The sequence below is a fragment of the Rhizopus delemar genome, genomic scaffold, assembly GCF_000149305.1.
Source record: "Rhizopus delemar RA 99-880 supercont3.2 genomic scaffold, whole genome shotgun sequence".
NCBI lineage: Eukaryota > Fungi > Mucoromycota > Mucoromycetes > Mucorales > Rhizopodaceae > Rhizopus > Rhizopus delemar.
The window spans coordinates 4,476,336-4,492,126 of record NW_027137828.1 but is presented as its reverse complement, the minus strand read 5'-3'; the positions used below and the strand labels follow the sequence as shown (position 1 = coordinate 4,492,126).

The following is a 15,791-nucleotide window of genomic DNA, read 5'->3' as shown; positions in this document are numbered from 1 at the left end:
ATTATTACTTTATTACATGTGTAAATACCACACAGTAGCGGACAAAACTGGTGCACAAAAATTAAAATTAGCATTGCATCTCCGCTATATGTCTGCGACATTTGTGGCATATACCATCTGAAAGGCAGTCTAAAATATGCATTATGCTAGGTAAACCGGAACTGTGCCGGACATCCCTCAGGCATAAGGTCATTTTTAGTGATTTTTTGAATATTTCAATTTTCGCCAAAAATGTACAGTGTGTTGTATCCACACAACTAATAAAGTGAACATTCATGGATAAACTTGGATACTACAGAATTATAGTCTAACCAGATCTCTATTAATAAACGTGAGAATTCTGCAATAGCCAATCTTGCCCTGTTGTCCTACCAGCGTTCTAAAAGACTATATCGGAACCTGATTACAACAACGGCAGTTCAATCCTATTCTATAATTATCATTAGATCAATAGTTTAATTACTTCATTGTCCCTTGATTCGTCAAGTAGACAGCGGCTATTGATTATCCACTATCCTTCCTTATATTCCATATCATTCTTTTAACCGATCAATTGAAATAGCGGTAAAGACCCAGACATTCAAAAAGTATAAATACCCTCAATATTTTTATTAATAAAGTCATATATAATCTTTAGTTTCACAACTATCGTCTTTTTGTAGTTTTTGTCTTCTATTTCATATTTGGCAAAACACAGTGGGTGAAAAAACTCTAAAAACGTCAGATATTTTTTCAGTTTTTAGCCTCTGTGAGCATACACAGCGACTTAGATCATGCAAAAACTTTATGACATACTTGCTGTGCTGTCTATTACATATCATGAAAGTTTTAAGCTCAGATCATTATTTAACAGTCCGAAAAAGCGATAGAAGTGTTGTGGGTTTATTTTTAGAGTTTTTTCCCTTTACTTTTATTATATTATAGATGACTTAATACCGAGTTGATCCACCTTTGGCATCGATTACTGTCTTAATACGTGCAGGCATAGTGTCAATATACCTTCTGCAAACTTCTTTATCAAAGGAGTTCCAATCTTTTTCAACTCTTTCCCACAATTCATGGACACCTTTGGCTTTCTTGTCATATAACGATAGCTTCAACTTCAAATGATGCCAAAGATGCTCAATAGGATTAAGATCAGGACTTTGAGCTGGCCAGTCGTCAATGTAGCTCACCCCATTAGCTTGTAACCATTGGACGGTTGACTTGGAACGATGCTTTGGGTCACCATCGTGCTGAAAATACGCAGTAGACCAATCCATATTATAGTACTCCATTGTTTCCCGAAGTGTTGTGTCCAATATATGTTGGTAAAGATCCGAGCTCATAGTTTCATCGTATATCTGACAGGCGTATCCGGGTCCCTCATACGTCATGCACCCCCACATCATCAAACTACCGCCCCCATGCTTAATAGTTACGTCAATATGATGAGGTTTAAGAGGGTCCCCTGGTCTTGACCAATAGTACTTACACCCATCAGAGCCCCAAATGTTCACTTTTGTTTCATCAGAGAATACTACGCGTCGCCAGTCATCCGTAGTCCAGTTTTGGTGCTTCTTGGCCCATGCTAGCCGTCTCTTCATGTGCTTTGCGGTTAACAAAGGCTTTTTGACCTTAATCGCAGCAAAGAAGTTCATCGATTTCAACACATTTATAGCGGTTTTATATGATATGTAATATCCAAGCTCCATGAGTTTGCCATGTACTTTCCTTGCAGTCTTGAGTTGGCCTTGTAAAACTTGAAGTTTGATGAATCTCTTCGTCTGAGCGGACACAACCATAGGTCTACCACCAAGTCGACGATGTCGGTTTGGGAAAAACTTGTTCGCATAGTTATTAACTGTTGCATACGTAATCCTAAAGCGGTTCGCAACCTCCATGGAGTCTTTTCCAGCAAGTAGAGCGGACTTTATATCGTTTTTGATGTCAGCAGAGAGAGATTTAGGCATGATTGAGGTGTTTAAGATATTTAAAAATTAAATGGAAAAAATTACGAAAAAAAGAGAAAAGCGACTCCTTTTATTCTTTTGGAGCCTTTATGAGTCATAATAAGTCATTAAAAGTCCGAGGAGTCTGTCGGTCGGTCCGTGTATCCGACATTTATGGAAGTGAAAAAACTCTAAAAATAAACTAGTCTTCTTCTAGCAGTTGTTTTCGGATGAATAACCACCATCTGAGATTAAAAATTTGTCATACTATTTTTTATTTTTAGTGCTACATATATGCAAAATTTCAAGGCGATACACCAATTTGGTAGAACATAACAATCAAAAACGCTGATAACGTCATAAGGTTTTTAGAGTTTTTTCACCCACTGTAATACCAACTTGTTATAGTAATGAGTCTTTGCATAATCTCTTTTATGATCCAATGTATTAAGTTGCATTGAGACTATGTATGTCAGAATAGAATATTGTTTTTCTTGCATAGTAACTTTATTGATCTAAACGAATGATTGAGAAATAATCTTATCGATAATCCGATTGGTGCCTTAATAGCTCCTGTTGTCTCCATTATTAGGTTTCAGTCTTTCTGTACTTATTTAGTAACCGAGTTTACTCAAACCAAATAACCATTCAGGAACAAAATACAAGTGCCGTCTTAAACAACGATTCCATGAATGACTATATATAAATGCAACACTAGTAGCTTAGAACAACGATTTATAATATAATTATACAAGATAAGATTCTATGGAACAAGATATGATAACAATGCCCCAATCCAGAATGAAACATCAAGAAAGAACCATGAAGTGTTTTAAGTATAAAAATATGAACAAAGAAAAATTAACGAGACCGAACAATAGTTCTAAAGTCGAATACTTTTATTAAAGAAAGATTCCAAGGTTATTTATATTAGTTTGAGCAAGACCTGAGATTAAATGACAAGAGATAGTTACGACCGATATGATTTGACATGTATAAGAAAAATTTTATAAACTGATGTAAATAATCAACTGTTGAGATGAAAGTGAAACTTGGCTATTCAGGGCAGTTGGTAATTATCAGGATCTATTCTTATTCAAACTCATTTGTAAAGATTTAGCTTAGATTGATAAGACTGTTATCTTATTGACATGTCAAAACATGACAAACCAATTGATTTAACTCAATCGTCCCCATGAATTATCATTCAAAAGAATATAAATATTCCACCTAAATCCTGATTGAAAAAAGGATAACTTTTAACTTGGATATAATCAAGAATAAAAAGTATCTCAAAGTAATTATCGTTTTGGTGCTTTTTTATTTCTTTTTATCTTCGTTTATTACAACATAATGTGGTATTTACACATGTAATAAAGTAATAATGTAAGTTACTACGAACAATGGTCCTTCAAATTAGGAATATCGGACATTGTATTACGCCACTTCCAATAAAATCCCGATCCACTCCAGAATATTCTAATAAGCTCCTGGATCAGGATTAATAATTACTTCTTGATAAGAAGATGTTAAACTATGCCAATCACATAAATAACTCATCGTCTAATATCGATTAATAATCAATACTCATACACTGTGAATATTATTATTTAGCCGTGATTAGAAAAGTATAAATACCCTCATATTTTTAACTTGAATAAAGGACAATCTACTTTGAGTCTCACTTATTTTTACATTTGTTGATTGACTTAGTACTTTTTATATTATAAAACCTCAAATATTACACATAACATTAGAATCCCTTAACATTCTTTAGTTGAGAGCTTAATAATTTGAATTAATTCTTTTATTAAATTACATTCCTCATTATGTGAAATGTTTTAAGTATAAAAAATAAGAAAAAGAAGAAGTAACTGTTGTAGAATGTAAAGATTGAGCTTTACTTTAAAAAATAAAATAAAAAAAAAGAATAGAACAAAGAAATACGTTTAGAGTCTCTTTATTCTAAAAGAATTCGAATATCCTTTTTTATCTACACTAATTCTAAGGCTTTATATACTAGCTGGGTTTTCCCATTCTATTTGAGATGACTGATGTTTGATTACTTGATACTTGATAGTTGGTACCTGGGAAAGGCTTAGGGGAATTGTCCTTTATTTTCCTATTGTTACATTGGACTTCCATTTATGGTTTCTTTTTATGGTTTATTCATTGTTATCCCAGCTACCGTTCTTTAAGGTCTTTATGCAGCGCTTATTCCTTATTGGGCTTATACTGTGAGGGTATTTTTTCAAGAATAGCAGTGTCTCCGACGCGGTCCCCTCATTTTTTTGGGGGGAAGGGACGGATGGTGAAATACTTTGTTTCTGGAAATTTTTAAATCCCGCTTTCCTGCTGATACTTTAACGCTTTCATTTGAATGATATATTTGTAATAAATTACTTTATTATTAATTCAATAGTAAACAAAAAACATTTCAATAATTAAATCTGATTATCTGCGACTAACTTGCACATTTGGTTGATAGAAAGCTTGTCAGAAACTCTTCTGAATTCAAGAAATTGTGCAGCTTCTTCACAGCTTATACCTCTTTCATTTGACAGCGACTCTATTTTCTTGTACAGTGGAAGACGTCTAGTAAAGAACCTAGACTCGGTTCTGTTGTCTACTTTGCGCCAATCTGCACCGTACTGCTCTTCCATAGACTTGATAGATGGCTTTCCAGCAAGACCAACAGAGTATTCTCGCCATACATCTGTCACGCTTATCAAACTTCTACTCATTTTGAATGATGGTAGACCTCTTGAGTTAGCAGCACTTGGGGAAGGAATAGATGACAGCGGAACAGAAGAGGAAGGAAGGATGGTTGATGTTTGTTGAATTTGTGTATTCTCATCACCTTGTCTTAGCATGTTTGAGATTTGCAAAAAAGAATCAGCGAGCATGGTTCGGTTTTCTGCTTCCAATTGCTTGACTGCATTCAAAGTGAGTTGATTCTGAGATTGGACTATGTTCAGCATAGCATTCATTGAGTCAAACCCTGTCTTCATAGCTGCTGCGACTTCAGGTAACAAAACTTCCAGATGTTGGCTCATTTTGAACTTCTCATCGTTGGCAGCGATTGCAGATGAAAGACGCTCTTCATAGTCTTTGTAAATATCAGTATCAAAGATGCTGTGGGACCAAATAAAGCTTCCGGGGTATTTTCCCTTCAACACCACTGAGTCCTAAGATAAAAATAATTAGATATCGTAAGCATTATGACTTGATTTGTAAAAAAAATAATCCTTACCTGCAAAAAAACTGTTCTTAAATAATCCATTAAATCTAAAAAGTTTGGCCCAGCAATATCGTCTTCAACTTCCTTCCTGTAAAACTTCTCTCTCCAATATTCAATCCAAGGAAACACCATTTTGCGCAATTCTTCTGATGGCTCAATTGAACCACGATTGATGAAGTAATCACCCTTACGAGTAGTGAACCCGGCCAGCACTTTAATGGCATCAACAGGAAGGCCACTTAAATAGCAACCAACCATTCTATCGCTACCCCAACGTCCAACTTGTCTCTGTTGGTCTCCAGAGACACCTTCATTTGCAACCATATTAATGGCACTCTTTCTGTTGATGTGAGTGAGCTTGCTTGAATGAACACCGCAATACCTAAGCACTTGTTTATAAATCTTGGCTTGTTCACTATAGGTAATTGACCCATCCCCTGTAGCGTTTGGAAACAAATAAGTATCATACCAATCACGGCGAGTCGAGAAGTTTGGAAATGGTAGGTTTTGATGATGGAACAAGGAAAAAAAATATTGAGCAAAAGCGCCATATGGACAAACTTCAACATCCCTATGGCGAAGAGCAGAACCATATTGAATCTTGCCATCCTTATTAGTCTTACCAAATGTTATAGTGGCTACTATAGCAAAGCAAGTAGAGGGGCCTTGATTTTTGAGTTCCATGATGAATAAATCTGGCAGCTGTGTTCCAAGAGCAGTCTCACTACGCATAAGCATGGCATGGCTCATAGAAAAGCAGACTTTGTTTCTCAAAGAAAAGATGTTGTTTTGAATCAAAAAATACTGATTGATTCGAAGCAATTCTTGATCTGTATAGCCATCATTCAAAGTATTTTTCCCACGATCCTCATATTCGGTTCTTTTGCGTCTTGCTTCCTTTTTGGTATGAGTGTCAAGAAAGCGCTTCACGATAGGTCCTCTTGCCATTGTATGCTTATTGAATCCTGCTTCTACCTGTTGATGGTATAAATCAACCACAGCTTTTACATAAGCAAGGACTGATTCCCTACCCAATGGTGCGGGTGATCCATCTGCATTTTTCTTGAATTTGTTTCCACGGGTCAAAACATAGTCTTTGAGAAAGAAAGCTAGCTTTGCGTCATAAACAATAGTACCATCCGCAACTTTTTCTTTATTGGCGCACCATTCCTATTTTCAATTTCAAACAATTTAGAAATCATCACCCAAACAATCTTTATAACATATAGCTTTTAACTTACAAACCATTCTCTTTGCTTAGATTTATAAGCAGCAGTCGTGTTCTTGGGACGATATGTTTGATTTTCAGCAATGACCATTTGCGTATTTTTATCCATTGCTAGCCTGGCTCGAATCATGTCTTCATAATGTTCAGCATCTGGAAGAGCGATATCATTATCTCTAGTAGAAGGACCAGCGTTTGAATCGTGACTCATTGTGTCGTATAGTAGTAATAATAACCAAGTAAGAGATAAAAGCAAAAACAAAGAGCAATGTAGGTACTTTTTGAGACTGATCTTTATTTCAGTTTAAGTTAAAGTAAAAATTACTCTAATTGAAGGCAAGTATTTATATCTTATTGAATGAGTGGCTTGATATCTTCTATTGTAAGCGTTCTTCTAATCTTCAGGTACTTTAGCAAGTGTTATCTCTAATTATGATTATGAAAACTTTTCATTTGTTCTTTTGTATGTCTGTCATAGATTACCTTTTATTCTGGGAATTACTCACTGATTTGAATAACGTTATTTTAGGTGTTATTTCAATTATATGAAAGATTAGCAATATTCCTGACATTAGATTGGGTTACTGACAACAGAAAATATCTTGTTATCTTGATTGGTACTTCTTATCAAAGAACTATCATTAATACAATACATATTCTAATAGAGTATGCTTACTTGGAAACAATTGTATAATCTTATTTAAATAAACTCGTATTTTACTTATGATCTTGTATTAAGACATGTATTTATCAATGTCAACTATAATCGGCTATTTTTCTTCAACGCATTGTTCAATTGAAATGCTTAACAAATAGTAGAAGAGATATGTTTGCAAAATTGGCAATTAGTTGCCAAAAAAGAAAGTGTATATTTTTCAATTGTTGATATGAGGATCCAATCCCTAACAACCGATATTTGTCACAATAATGTAGCTTACCGTATGCACCAATCAATATTAGAAATTTGGCTTTTATATGAAACGTCAAAGGACTTCTTGTACTTGCCCTGTCACTCCCCTTTTTTTTCTATTACAGCAAAGCTGAGTTGCATAAAAAAGCTTTTCAAGCACTTTATTGGTTATCAAAGTATACAAAGGATACATTGGATATCAGAGACCCGATCGCACTTTACTTTTTGTAAAAGTGAAGTATTTCATAGGTTAGAGCACTATACCTAAACATTTCAATTTCCGATATGTAAGTTTCGGAGACCCGACTGGGGATCTGAGAGACCTGAGGTCATGATACTGGATTTCTATGAAAATGGTATTTTGTATTTATTCTTATTATGGAAGTTGTTAAGGATACATAAGATTATAGTCACTTTATTTTAGTAAAAGGAATCGGATATGATCCTGAATAGTATGTTGACATAGCTTGGAATCATTTATAACATTATTCCCAACACAGATCAATAAAAGACTTTGATTAGATTTTTATATTAAGCTTTATTCATATTAACTTCACACAGTCAAATGTATGGCGTGGTTGTAATATAGTTTATTGATGATATGAGCATGTTGAATAAGGAATGACAATTACTTACCGGATCATCATTAAGTCATGTAAACCTTTATCCTGACTGAGATGTTATTATTAGCAATGATATCTAATCACGGAACTAGAGGATTTTATATTCATCCGTACCATCTCCTAAATAGTCCTACATCCAGAGTTATCTGAAACCATCCCAATAGCATAATTGACAATACAAGCTAGGAACAGGCTAAACTAATAATTAGAAATAGTAATCATCTATTCTGTCGAATTGATCATAAATCTGTCCTAATTCTTTATCCGTATCATGTCTATAAATACTCTCACTTTTTACATGTAGAATTTATCATATTCAATCTTAGTTATCTTAACTTAATAAAGAGATACCAAGTTCTAACAGTATTTCTTTATCTTTGTTGTTATACTTCTTTTACCTAAAACCCCCCCCCCCTTTCCTAAACAAGAATAGCCAAAATTGTAGGAATCTTCAACGATATTGCCAAGGTGATTGTCCCAGTGCAGGATGACGAAGGCGAAGTTAGGCAGTCGCTGCGATCCCCAATTATACGGGAATTGTCACTTTATAAATAAAATTCTCTTTAAAAAAATATTGTTGTTTATCGTTTCATTGTCATAATATGTAGTAAATCAATCATGCAAATATACTTCTGGTATAATATTTATTTTATATTAGTTAATTTTATATAAATGAAATAGATGTAGTTAAATCCAGTCATACAACAATTGGCTTTCTCTTTAGGTAAAATTTAGAAAAGAACTAGTCAAAAATCTTATTTATTGCATTAAATGCATAATAATTTTGCTAATGAATTGTTTTGAGAAAAGTGTATATGTTTAATTATAAACTAGCTTTATTTGATATTCATAAACAGTGACGACTTTGGTGGGAAATTTGACTTAATAGCAAAACAAAAGAGAGATCTTTAAAGCACTATAAAATGTAAAAATTAGTAAACCGTATGTTGTCAGAGTTAATGGCTGTTATGTTGCTAGTAAGCACGATGGAACATCGCCTTTCACAACATAACTACATCCAATCTTCAGTTACTACGACATCAATAAAGGAACAGAGGTTTCTATTTGCTTGTTAACCTACTGAGGACATATATATAAATATCCAATCTTCGGCTACTGCGGCTCAATAAAGGCACTGTAAATTATATCCGTTTGCTCACCTACTGAGGACATGTGCACATTTGTCAAAACTTTTGGCGAAGAACTGCTAGGCGCCACTACCAAGGAGTACGTGATCATCCCTTCACACCTAGCCATATAGGTAATGTATCTAATATGTGCCCTTTAACCCTCGTTTTACTAAGTAAGAAAATCTTACCTAAAAGTCAGGTCAACTTAGCCATCTTGCAATTAATTAAAATGAGATAAAAAAAAATCTTTATTGTCCGCAAAAAAAAAAAAAAAAAAACCAAAATCAAAATCAAAATGGAAAACCAATATATTATTTGTGTTATCTCGTAAAAATAAAAAGACTATAAAATTCAACGAGACTTAAAAAGTTATCTTTTTACTTAATATTATTGTATCTGGTATTTATATTCTTTTCATGGAGGTTTAATTAAATCCTTTTCAAGATACTTTAATTAATTATAACTGTAGATCTAGTGTGAATAAACTTTAATGTAAAGATCTGTTCCAGGTTATGCAAGTGGGCTGTTTTATAATTATTTCTTAAGTAGATTTGTTTTTCATTTATGTCGCATTGCATCCGAAGTTATATTAAAAACTTGCATTGAGTTAAAGGAGTGGAATTAATTATGACCGAATAATAGAGAAAAGACTGTAATAAATCTTTGTAAAGCATTCACTACTCTGATTTCTTATAAATTGAATATGAATCATGTTTAAAGTATGTTGGGATACGACATAGTCTGATAAACTAAGACTTCTTGCAGAGACGTGGCCTTCCTTAGTTGCTTATAACAGTCACACAGTGTGAAGTAACATGATCTGAGATATGTATCAGCGCATTGGTCTTCAGCTTGAGCCCTATCTTCAAGACACTGGATACCAGCGGCCTAGGTTTATGTTCTCTCAATAAAGCACAATCTATGAGGACATCAAGATCTACAATGCTTAGCTCTTGATGTCCACATGAACTTTGGTAACCACCTCAAACGAGCAGTTAATTATCTACTGCAGGTTAGCGTACTTTAGTAGAAAAGCACCGATATCGTAAACAAGGTCTAGATCGTGAGGCGACTGTCATGGAGATTTCTCGCACCATCATTACTCCTGCAAAAAACTTCAAAGAAGCCATCCTCACCCGTATGTGTAGTCAAGCTGGCATTGAAGAGATTTGTCGTATATACCCTATTAAATACTTATTGCTCATATGTGGTTACCCAGATTTTATATAATAAATAATAAGTACCGAATACATAATGTCACTTGTTACATATTATTTAAAGCTAATTTCTAATATTAACCATACTGTAGCGGACAAAACTGGTGCACAAAAATGAAAATCAGTATTGCATCTCCGCCATATGTCTGCGACTTTTGTGGTATATACCATCTGAAAGGCAGTCTAAACTATACATTATGATATGTAAACGGGGACTGTGTCGGGCATCCCTCAGGCATAAGGTCATTTTTAGTGATTTTTTGAATATTTCAATTTTCGCCAAAAATATAGTACTTGTCTAGCCTTCTTTCAATTTGCCTCATATCTCTCCCGTTTGCTTTCAGATTTTACAGTATATTAGTGAGCTTTAGTAGCTCTTGAAAAATACATAAACCCATGCTTATTTTGTATTTCCCATTGAATTCCCCCTTTTGTTTTTACCCTATTCACTATAACAAAGTACTTGCCTTATATGCTTAAGAAAATAAGTAACTGTAAAAGCGAAGCTCTGAGATTTCGAATACACTTAGTTCGTATGGTAGCGGATCTTTTTAGGGTAGCAAGAATCTCCAAATGGACAATCAACAGGATAAGAAAGGAAGAAAAGAACATCAAGGCTTGTGACTGTGGTAGTCGACCGGTCGTAGTCAGCAAAATAACTAATGCAATCATCCGCCTAAAGTTTCGACAAGGATCTTTACGCACAGATTCTGATGCTCAGCTTTTTTTGAGGTCCTTAGGATACAGTATTAGCAAACTGTCAGTCAAAAGGCACTGTAGGAAGCTAGATTTTGAGTCTGGAACTAAGGAATCAAAGATTTTCATTAGCTGTATAAGCCAGAAAAAGCGATGAAAGTGGTATCACGACAAACCATCGCATACTATAGAGGGCTGGAAGTCCATCATATTTAGCAATGAAAAAAACATGAATGTTATGAGTGCAGATAGTATACACTAATATTGAAAGCAAGTCGAGCAACCTTAGCGATCTTTTTACGGTGATCAAACAATGAAGCATGTTGGTTGCTCTGTTACATTTTTAGGCTGTATTAGATATTGAGGACCAGGATATTTGCGTCAAGTATACGATGCTGTAATAAAGTCATAGGTATACACATGTATTTCGCTTACTACATACCACAAAAGCCTAGGGTATAGTGGTCTAAAATATCGTAATCTCTCGTTTCAGCATGACAATGACACAAAGCACAAGCCAAGGCATGCCACAAACTCAATATTTGATAACAGGGCTTCTGTGCTAAAGGGTTATTTACCACTAATCCCGGCTTAAGCCTTCTTAAGCATGTCCGGTGGCAATTGAAGGCAAAGCTATGACGATACGACACTAGACCAAAAAGGATAGATTATCTTTGGAAAAGAATAGTTAAAGAGTTGGGCTCTTTTACTGAAAGTGATATATGCGCATACTACTAGCATATGGCAAGAAGAATATTCGATGATATCAAGAGATGAGATGATTATACAAAGTCTTAGATTTTAGACACTTTTGCGGTTTTTAGGAAATATAAAATTTTATAAATAAAAAGCATGTTCCTCGCTCAGTTTTAACAATGTCAGGTTAAGAATACACATATATTACAATGGCTAGCATATCTGCCTTCTAATATAGTTTCATAGCTATTGCAATCATCATGAGCAAGTAATGGTAGTTAAAAGCTGAAAAAAAGTTTTGTGCACCAGTTTTGTCCGCTACTGTATATTGTTTATCAAGCTCAATAATATAATTGACCTTGAATCCCATTTTCTATATAAAGTTGTAGTTTGGTTAAATGGACTCTATCCTTCGTCTTGAAATATAATAAAGAGGTTATATAGAGACGCATTTACTAGGTTTTCAAGTACTACTTCCTTTTACTTTTCAATTTTATTATCTGCAAGTATCTCAAAGTTGCTCAACTGCTTCAAGTTTCTCTCTATGGGCGTGCTTGTTTCTGTTCTATTGGCATATGGTCGCAGTTAAATCTTTAGCCAAATAATATTTATTATGATGTCAATGCCTGTCCAGTTGATCATTGTTGTATAATGGTAAAAATTATAAAGAAAAAGGTAGAAACAAAGATCGAGAAACAGTGAGTACTTTTTGAGATTGATCTTTATTTCAGTTTAAGCTAACATAAAAATTATTTTAATTGAAGGCAGGTATTTATGTCTTATTGAGTGAGTGGCTTTATATCTTCTATTGTGATCGTTCTTCTAATCTTCAGGTACTTTAGCAAGTGTTATCTCTAATTATGATTATGAAAACTTTTCATTTGTTCTTTTGTATGTCTGTCATAGTTATCTTTTATTCTGGGAATTACTCACTGATTTGAATAACGTTATTTTAGGTGTTATTTCAATTATATGAAAGATTAGCAATATTCCTGACATTGGGTTGGATTTTGTTATTTTAGATGATGCTTCTTCTTCTCAAAGAACTCTCATGAACACAATATATATCCTAAAAGAGTATTTTTACTTTAAATCAATTATATGATCTTATTTAAATAAATTTATATTTTATTTTAATTATGATCTTGTATTAAGACTTATTTATTAATGTCAATTACAATCAGTTACTGTTTTACATCATTCTTGATTGATGAATCTCAAACAAGTAAATGCTGTCCACGTTGTGAAGAAATGACCTTGAAGACCTTTCGAATGGTACCGAATCCTCGTACTTATAGAAGGTAAACCCTCCCTCAAGTTATTAGACATGGCCTATTAAGGTGTACAAATCAAAACTGCTGAGCCTTTGCGATTAATAACCATGGGGACGCTGACAATAGGGAACAATTTCGTCTCTGGAATCGCGACTTAGCTGCTTGCCTCAACATGTTGCATATCATTCATTCACTTCGTGAGAATGGCCAGATTTCCGAAAGGTTCAGACATGATGGTCCTTAATGATTAAGAAAACCAGAAAGACCAAGGAGACTTGGAAACCAATAATTTCTCCTGAACAATTATCACTGCTCAACATTTAGATGCATTAAGTGTAAGTTATAAACATGATAGTAGCTTTTGAGTTCTTACTAATTTTTTTTTTTTATTATTTTCAACTCTATACATACATTGATTATTCTCACTTTCATATATGTACACTAAACAACTCAACCAAAAACACATCTAGCATTCTTATACTTTAGTTTATATCTACATAAGCATGTTCCTTGCTTTCCCTTTCAGTCTCTTTTCTTGTAAGTTTTATTCTAAATTCTCCAATTTTGTTACGTTTATTCACTCAGTTTACCAATAATTAAAAAAAATAGTATCGCAGGTCTGTGAAATATACCAATATCCTATTTATAAATATAGTTTTTTTTTTTAAAAAAAAAAAGGCTATTCAATATTTATTGTATTTAAAATTTTACAAGTTGCTTTCCATAAAGTTCTCTACTGATTTTGATGAATTTTACCAGTAGGGAATGTATAATCTTCAATAGATTCGCGTTTCATTTCTATTGAATAGCCAGGGGCAAGGGGGGTTGTATATCTACTGTTCTTCATAACGACAGGATGGACAAAGTGGTCATGCAAATGATCAACGTATTCAAGCACACGGTTCTTAGTTGTACCGGTAACACAGATATAATCAATAAAAGACAAATGTTGAACGTATTCACAGAGACCAACGCCACCAGCATGAGGACAGACCGGGATATTGAATTTCTTTGCCATTAATAAAATAGCGAGAATTTCATTGACACCAGCTACACGACATGAGTCAATTTGGCAGTAATCAATAGCTTGAGCTTGGAATAATTGCTTAAAGATGATACGATTTTGAATGTGTTCACCAGTAGCAACGGCTGTGTGAGGGTGAAGAGCTTTACGAATAGCAGCATGACCAAGGACGTCATCAGGTGAAGTGGGTTCTTCAATGAAAAGTGGCTTGAACTTCAAAAGGTCTTGCATCCAGTCAATAGCTTCTTGCACATCCCAAACTTGGTTTGCGTCCAGCATCAATGTACCTTCATCACCAATTTCCTCACGGATGATAGCAGCTCGTCTGACATCGGATTCTTTATCACCTCCTACCTTTTGCTTAAAATGTGTAAACCCTCTGGCCTTTGATTCACGAATCAACCTACGAACTTTTTCATCGCTGTAACCTAAGTAGTATCATGTTAACCTTTGTTCTAAAAAAGCATAAACGTCCTAATCGTTACCTAACCAACCAGCAGATGTAGTATAACTTGGGAATCCATGTTCACGCATTTCAGCTTCACGTTGAGACTTGGTAGGCTCCAATTCACGTAACATAGTAATGGCCTCTTCAGGAGTAATGACATCAGTAATGTAGCGGAAATCAATACACTGCACAAATTCTTCAGGTGTCATATCAACTACCAATTTCCACACAGGCTTGTTGGCAGCTTTTCCCCAAAGATCCCAAATAGCGTTGATAACAGCACCTGTAGCCAAGTGAATAACACCCTTTTCAGGACCAATCCAGCGAAGTTGAGAGTCACCAGTACATATTTGATGGGTGGCACGCATGTCAGATACTAAATCGCTTAATTTCTTGTTGACAAACTTCAAAGCAAGCTGTTCAATAGCAGCGCATACAACATCATTACCGCGACCACAAGTGAAAGTTAATCCGTGTCCATTTAACTTTTCATTGTCTGTGTAAAAAATAACATAGGCAGCAGAGTAATCAGGGTCTTTATTCATAGCATCAGAACCATCCAACATCTTTGAAGTGGGAAAACGGATATCACGAACTTCGTAACGAGTAATAGTGCAGTCATTTAGAGATTGAACCATATTGAATTGATGTGTATATATATAAAAGAGTAAAGTGGATAATAAAAAAAATAAAATAAAAACAAAAACAAATCTATTTGACTTTTTTTATATGAATTAAATTAATGCGTTGACGGGGAAAAGGAGAAAATTGGGGAGATTTTTTTCCTACCTTCTTTTTTTTTTGTCCCGGTGAATTCAAATAGACGTATAAACAAGCAGAAATAAGAACATTTATCTTGGTGAATGTGACACTATTATTGATTATCAATTATCCAAGTGTAAGCTTTATCTGTTTGTATTCATTATTTATTTTACATGTAATTGGCTATTTATTTGCTTTCTTACTGCAAAATTAATCCTGCTCATGAAAGTACCAAATAAGTAGAAAAACCTACCAATCGTAGCATTTCTATTTTTTTGTAGCCGACCATAATTTTACTACTATTATTCAAAGCACCAATCCAGATACAACATATATTGTGTCAAGAACACTTTACTTTTTATATGACTATAGTAAATGATCAAAAGTATTGTCTATCAAGCTGATAAACTATATCCTTGTTTTTATGCCTTTTTTTTTTTATTCGCAAACCTAGAGCGGGAAATCACTGTAAATAGCAGAAGGACAATATATTGGCTTATTGAATCTTTTTTCTTTCTTTCTTATTAGCATTAAATAATACAGGCAAACCTTGCTTCGCTTTTTGTATGCTACGAGGATTTTTTAAAAAAAAAAACTCTGTTCTGAACTAATAC

At 34.1% G+C, this 15,791-nt stretch overlaps 3 protein-coding genes across 3 annotated transcripts; all 3 read right to left on the bottom strand.

Moving 5' to 3' along the window:
• Positions 1 to 929: 929 nt before the first annotated feature.
• Positions 930 to 1,952, bottom strand: RO3G_03987 (uncharacterized protein; the record flags this gene model as incomplete). Its single annotated transcript, XM_067658577.1, has 1 exon — positions 930 to 1,952. One exon carries the CDS (start codon positions 1,950 to 1,952, stop codon positions 930 to 932), a length of 1,023 nt encoding a protein of 340 aa, XP_067514678.1.
• A 2,423-nt stretch (positions 1,953 to 4,375) lies between these two features.
• RO3G_03986 (uncharacterized protein) lies at positions 4,376 to 6,608 on the bottom strand (the record flags this gene model as incomplete). Its single annotated transcript, XM_067658576.1, has 3 exons — positions 4,376 to 5,119; positions 5,185 to 6,342; positions 6,414 to 6,608. The coding sequence occupies 3 exons, from the start codon at positions 6,606 to 6,608 to the stop codon at positions 4,376 to 4,378; spliced, it is 2,097 nt and encodes a 698-aa protein (XP_067514677.1).
• A 7,068-nt stretch (positions 6,609 to 13,676) lies between these two features.
• On the bottom strand, positions 13,677 to 15,053 carry RO3G_03985 (uncharacterized protein; the record flags this gene model as incomplete). Its single annotated transcript, XM_067658575.1, has 2 exons — positions 13,677 to 14,395; positions 14,453 to 15,053. 2 exons carry the CDS (start codon positions 15,051 to 15,053, stop codon positions 13,677 to 13,679), a joined length of 1,320 nt encoding a protein of 439 aa, XP_067514676.1.
• Positions 15,054 to 15,791: the final 738 nt, after the last annotated feature.